The 4,716-nt window shown below is 35.2% G+C and overlaps 1 protein-coding gene across 1 annotated transcript; it reads right to left on the bottom strand.

Annotated features, from left to right (window-relative positions):
* Nucleotides 1-2,125: 2,125 nt before the first annotated feature.
* LOC130717689 (leghemoglobin-like) lies at nucleotides 2,126-3,174 on the bottom strand. Its single transcript, XM_057568027.1, has 4 exons — nucleotides 3,023-3,174; nucleotides 2,789-2,897; nucleotides 2,584-2,691; nucleotides 2,126-2,394 (listed from the first exon to the last, which is right to left on the bottom strand). The coding sequence occupies exons 1-4, from the start codon at nucleotides 3,115-3,117 to the stop codon at nucleotides 2,266-2,268; spliced, it is 441 nt and encodes a 146-aa protein (XP_057424010.1). The 5' UTR covers nucleotides 3,118-3,174; the 3' UTR covers nucleotides 2,126-2,265.
* Nucleotides 3,175-4,716: the final 1,542 nt, after the last annotated feature.

The following is a 4,716-nucleotide window of genomic DNA, read 5'->3' as shown; positions in this document are numbered from 1 at the left end:
GGAGGCAGGTTTATTGGTCTGTCAACCAGTCACAACACCAGTGATTCCAGGCACCAAGTTCACAGCACAAACCGATAATCCATTTCCGGATGTTTCTGCCTATAGAAGGCTTATAGGTCGACTTCTATATCTCACCAATACAAGACCTGACTTGTGCTTTGCTGTGAGTACATTGAGTCAGTTCCTCTCCAAGCCAATGAAGGAACACCATGATGCTGCACTTCGAGTCTTACGCTATCTCAAACAACAACCTGGTCAGGGGTTATTCTTTTCAGCTAGCTCCACACATAAAATCACAGGTTTTTGTGATTCAGATTGGGCCTCCTGCGTTGACACCAGAAGATCAGTCACAGGGTACAATCTGTTTTATGGTTCCTCATTGATTAGTTGGAAATCAAAGAAACAAAGCACAGTCTCCAGGTCATCCTCCGAAGCTGAGTATCGTGCCATTGCTACTACAGCTTGTGAAATTCAGTGGTTGATATACTTATTGGCAGATCTTCATCAGCCTATGGTGACTCCAGTAGCTTTGTTCTGTGACAATCTCTCAGCCATTCATATTGCCCAAAATCCAACCTTTCATGAGCGAACAAAACATATTGAGATTGATTGTCACTTGGTGAGAGACAAGATTCAACAAGGCATCCTCAAACTCATGCCTATCCCGACAACTGCACAACTTGCAGATCTCCATACTAAAGCTCTCCCTGCTCCTCAGTTTCAGCTGTTATTGTCCAAGCTTAGTCTCAAAAATTTGTATGTCTAAGCTTGAGGGAGGGTATTGGAAATATAGTTAAATTAGAGGACTAATAGTTAATTATGCAGAATATAGTCAGTTAGTTAGTTGGAGGTTGTTAGAGTTAGTTAGAGGCTGTTAGAGTTAGTTAGAGGTTGTTAGCAGTTTTGTTATTTTTTCTCTCTCTTTGTAGCTATGGGTATATAAGTAGAAACACTTCTGAATTCAATAACAATGAGAAATTCAGCCAAATACACTTCTCTCAAGAATAGATTTTGGCTTTGTCAACTGATTTGTTTTGTGGTATTTTAAAGCAAAATTAATACTCTGATCATGAAACAATTTGTTGAATGTGGTTTTAGGTCTTCACTACATATGCAGAGCAGAGAATTGCAGAGGCTGTGCAGGGAGAGACAAGAGCCATATTGATCTGTTTCCTTATTTGATGGTCTAATGGTATAGCTGCTTACAAGCTAATGCACAATCAGCATAGGACCAAAGTAAACTCCACCTTGGCCAGCTAGTGAAGGAAACATGTCCAGCAGGTTAGTTTACAATGTTAATATCTATATTTTACCTTCTTGATACATGTTTGAACACGTTGAGCTTGGTTTAAGAAGCAACTCTCCTAGTTTTCTAGAATTAGTTTGAAAAGTGTAAAGAAAATGGCAGGGGTGTCGTGTTCCAATTGATTCTTTGAAATTAAACTACCAAATAGAAACAAGAGACTCTCCCAGGGAAAAAGAAAAATGTGGTTATTGAAATAAGCAGCTCTCTTTATTGTTATTATTTTAGAGTGCCAAGAACTTCTGCCTATGTCAGCCTGCATAATGTTCATATTGGTTATTATCTTTTGGGATCCACGGACTTGCTATCTGAGTTATGGAATTAGGTAACCTTTATTTGCTTTCTAGAAAAGTTTGTCTCCGCACCAATTGTATCAAGAGCCATTAGAACTGAGCTAGTAGTGAGGGGTTTGGACAATTTGCACGATAAAGTCATTTGGACAATTTATAGATAGTTTTGTTTTAATATATTTCAGTCCATTAGCCTATAAGCTTCTTAGCCTATTTACACATAGATTTATCAATTTACTTAGTTTTCTTATTATGGAACATACAATTAAACAGGATAACAGGCCGGGACTAAACTTTCAAGGTCAGGTTAGGCCTAGAAAAAAGCATATGACAAATATGGCAGACCCAAGGCTTGATTTGTTTAAGCAGGTCATTAATTCTATTTATGCAAAGCTCAGTCTAATTTTTTCCACACTACTTCCTGATCCGCATGGGTGCTATCCCTATTATAATCCTATGTGGTAAACAAAAACCCCATATATAAAATAGATGTCTCCTCAAGTATTCTACCTAAAAATTAGAAAAAATGCCATGCGAAACCAGAAACATCTTTAATTGAATAGATAAATTTATATTCAACGTATTTGAATTTATTTGTAATAAGTTTTATTGGAGTACATATTATTTTTATTATTAAAACTATTTATGCCATTATGGCTATAAATTTCAACTTCAGCTCATTGCCTTCTTAATTGCAGCTGCGAGTCCATCATAGGCTACTCCCCAAGCAGTGCTCAATTCCTCACTCCATTTGTCCCCAACTGCTGCCTGTACTGTTTTAAGCAGTGCTTCTTTAACCACCTGCAAAACAATAATAGCATTATGTAACAACTAACAAGTGTTATAGGTACTGGTAGGATGGCCTAATTGGAACTTGATGGGTCAAAACTTCCTAAGTCCAGGGTTCAAATCCTACCGGTAACAGATCTTTCTAAACAAGTGTTATAGGTATCTGTTAAATTTAGGAATGCATATCTCTTAAATTTTTACCGCGAAATGGGGGTCAGCAACTGCTTTCTGAACATGAACAGCACCTAAGCTGGCATCTGCAAGTGTCACTTCTCCTTTTGCTAAGAGTTGAGCAGCCGCGTCGCGTGTCTATGATTCAAAAAATATAGCATAATAGTACACTGGCATTCATAGAACTGATAGAAGAATGTAAACAGAATACAATTTTATGCTAGATTTCACTTACCAGTCCAAAAACCTTTTCAGCATGGGCTTGGAGTTGAGGACTGTGCGTGGGTCCAGAAGCCTTTAGAAAGGAGAACATGTCTTTAGCAGCTGGGGCTTTTTCCAATATTCTTTTTTTAATCAAATCAAGATTAAAGGAGGTCACATTAATTTACATCATTTGTTTCCAACACACAACAAAACAACAAAAAGAGAAAACACATAAATCAAAGACACACTGAGAGATAGGACTTACAAGGTGTAGAACAGAACACTATTGCTAGGAAGGTTTTGCTTGAATGCTTCATATGAGCTACCCACTAAAGCATCTTGCTGTGCAGTGAAACCCATTTTTCTTTTTTGTTTCCTTTTTGTTATTTGTGTCCTCCGATGATACAACTTCACATCCAATAAATGTATATATAGGAGACTTGGAGAGTGCAAATAGCTTGATGGAGTTTGATTCCTGGTGATCGTGATTAATTGGAAAATTTCTGCATCGGTGGATGGCTGGCCATTGGTTTTATTAAGAGACAATAAACTTTTCAAAAACTTAATCAAAATGACTTTTCAATTAACTAAAATAGTTGTAAATTTAATCATATAAATATTATGCCTCTTTTGAAAAGCTGTATTATTTGAAATGGGATTGCACCATTGTTTGTCATACCAGACTTTTACACTTACACAAGTTGTGAATTTTAAAAAATAAACTTTTATACATTCACATTCAAAGTATTTATATATAATGTATAATTTCTTTGATATAGTCTTCTACTAAATAAGTATGTTGTCCAAAAATTATTTCAAGAATACGTACGTGTTAAGAAATCAGAAATACTAAATGAAATTGTTTTTTGTTAAATTAAGAATTACAAACTAGTTTTTCTTTGAATATTTTTTTTTATATTTCCTTTAGAACTTTTCTTACAATACTTAACAAATTTTTTAAATGAACAGTAATAATATATAATATATAATATGATAACTTATAATTAACGTAATCTATGAAAACTAAAAATAAGTTTACATTATAATGACCTATTTTCCAAAAAAAATATTATAATGACCTATTGGAAGACAAGAAAGGCATTTGTGTGTTTTGGACAATTGTAACATTTGTGTGATTTAGTTAATTAAGCTTCGGTTTGCTTCTAAAGCTTCCAATGGTTAGATTAGGAGATAGCTAGGTATGATAGTGAGTCTCAAATTAATTTTGAAAGGCCAACAAAACCATTAAGGGCTCGTTTGGTGGTCAGAATATGATAAGAGCATGATATGATAAATGATTGGATAAGGACATGATATGATAGCATGATAGACTCTTATCCTATATATCCTGCGTTTGAGGTGGATAAAATATTGATAGGATATGATAGAAACAATGAAAAATTTATCAATTTTTCCTTTGAAATAATTCATAATATTCATAAACTGATATCCTATCATATCAGGATAATTTCTATCCTAACTCCTCCTTCAGGATAACGTTTACACATGATAGATAAGATAGGATAAGAGACAAGATACTGTTATCATATCATGTTGGCGCAACAAACAACATAATACAGCAGGATATGATTATTGTTGTCTCATCTTGTCTTCTTATTCTGTCCACTAAACGAGCCCTAAAATATATTTTGAGTACAAGAAGGACCTAATTTACTTACAATAGAATCATGTCTGTCTTAGAAAGCGACGACAATAATTATTGGGTACCAACACTGGGTCTGTAAACTAGAGGTTTCAAAATGGGCTAACCTTGACGAGTTGACTTGAGTAGCCCGACCGAATGAGTGGGCTGGGCTACAAATATACAAGCTTGGTCTAAATTTGGCACAACCTGTTGTTTCCTGGTAGAAATAACTGTAGTTGAATTTATATTGTGAAGGTTGAGCTCCACCGCTCAACGTGATTGAAATGAGCCTCACTTCACGATGCTACAATATC

The sequence above is a fragment of the Lotus japonicus genome, chromosome 5 (assembly GCF_012489685.1).
Source record: "Lotus japonicus ecotype B-129 chromosome 5, LjGifu_v1.2".
NCBI lineage: Eukaryota > Viridiplantae > Streptophyta > Magnoliopsida > Fabales > Fabaceae > Lotus > Lotus japonicus.
The sequence above is the reverse complement of the archived record's forward strand: the minus strand, read 5'-3'. Positions and strand labels throughout refer to the sequence as shown.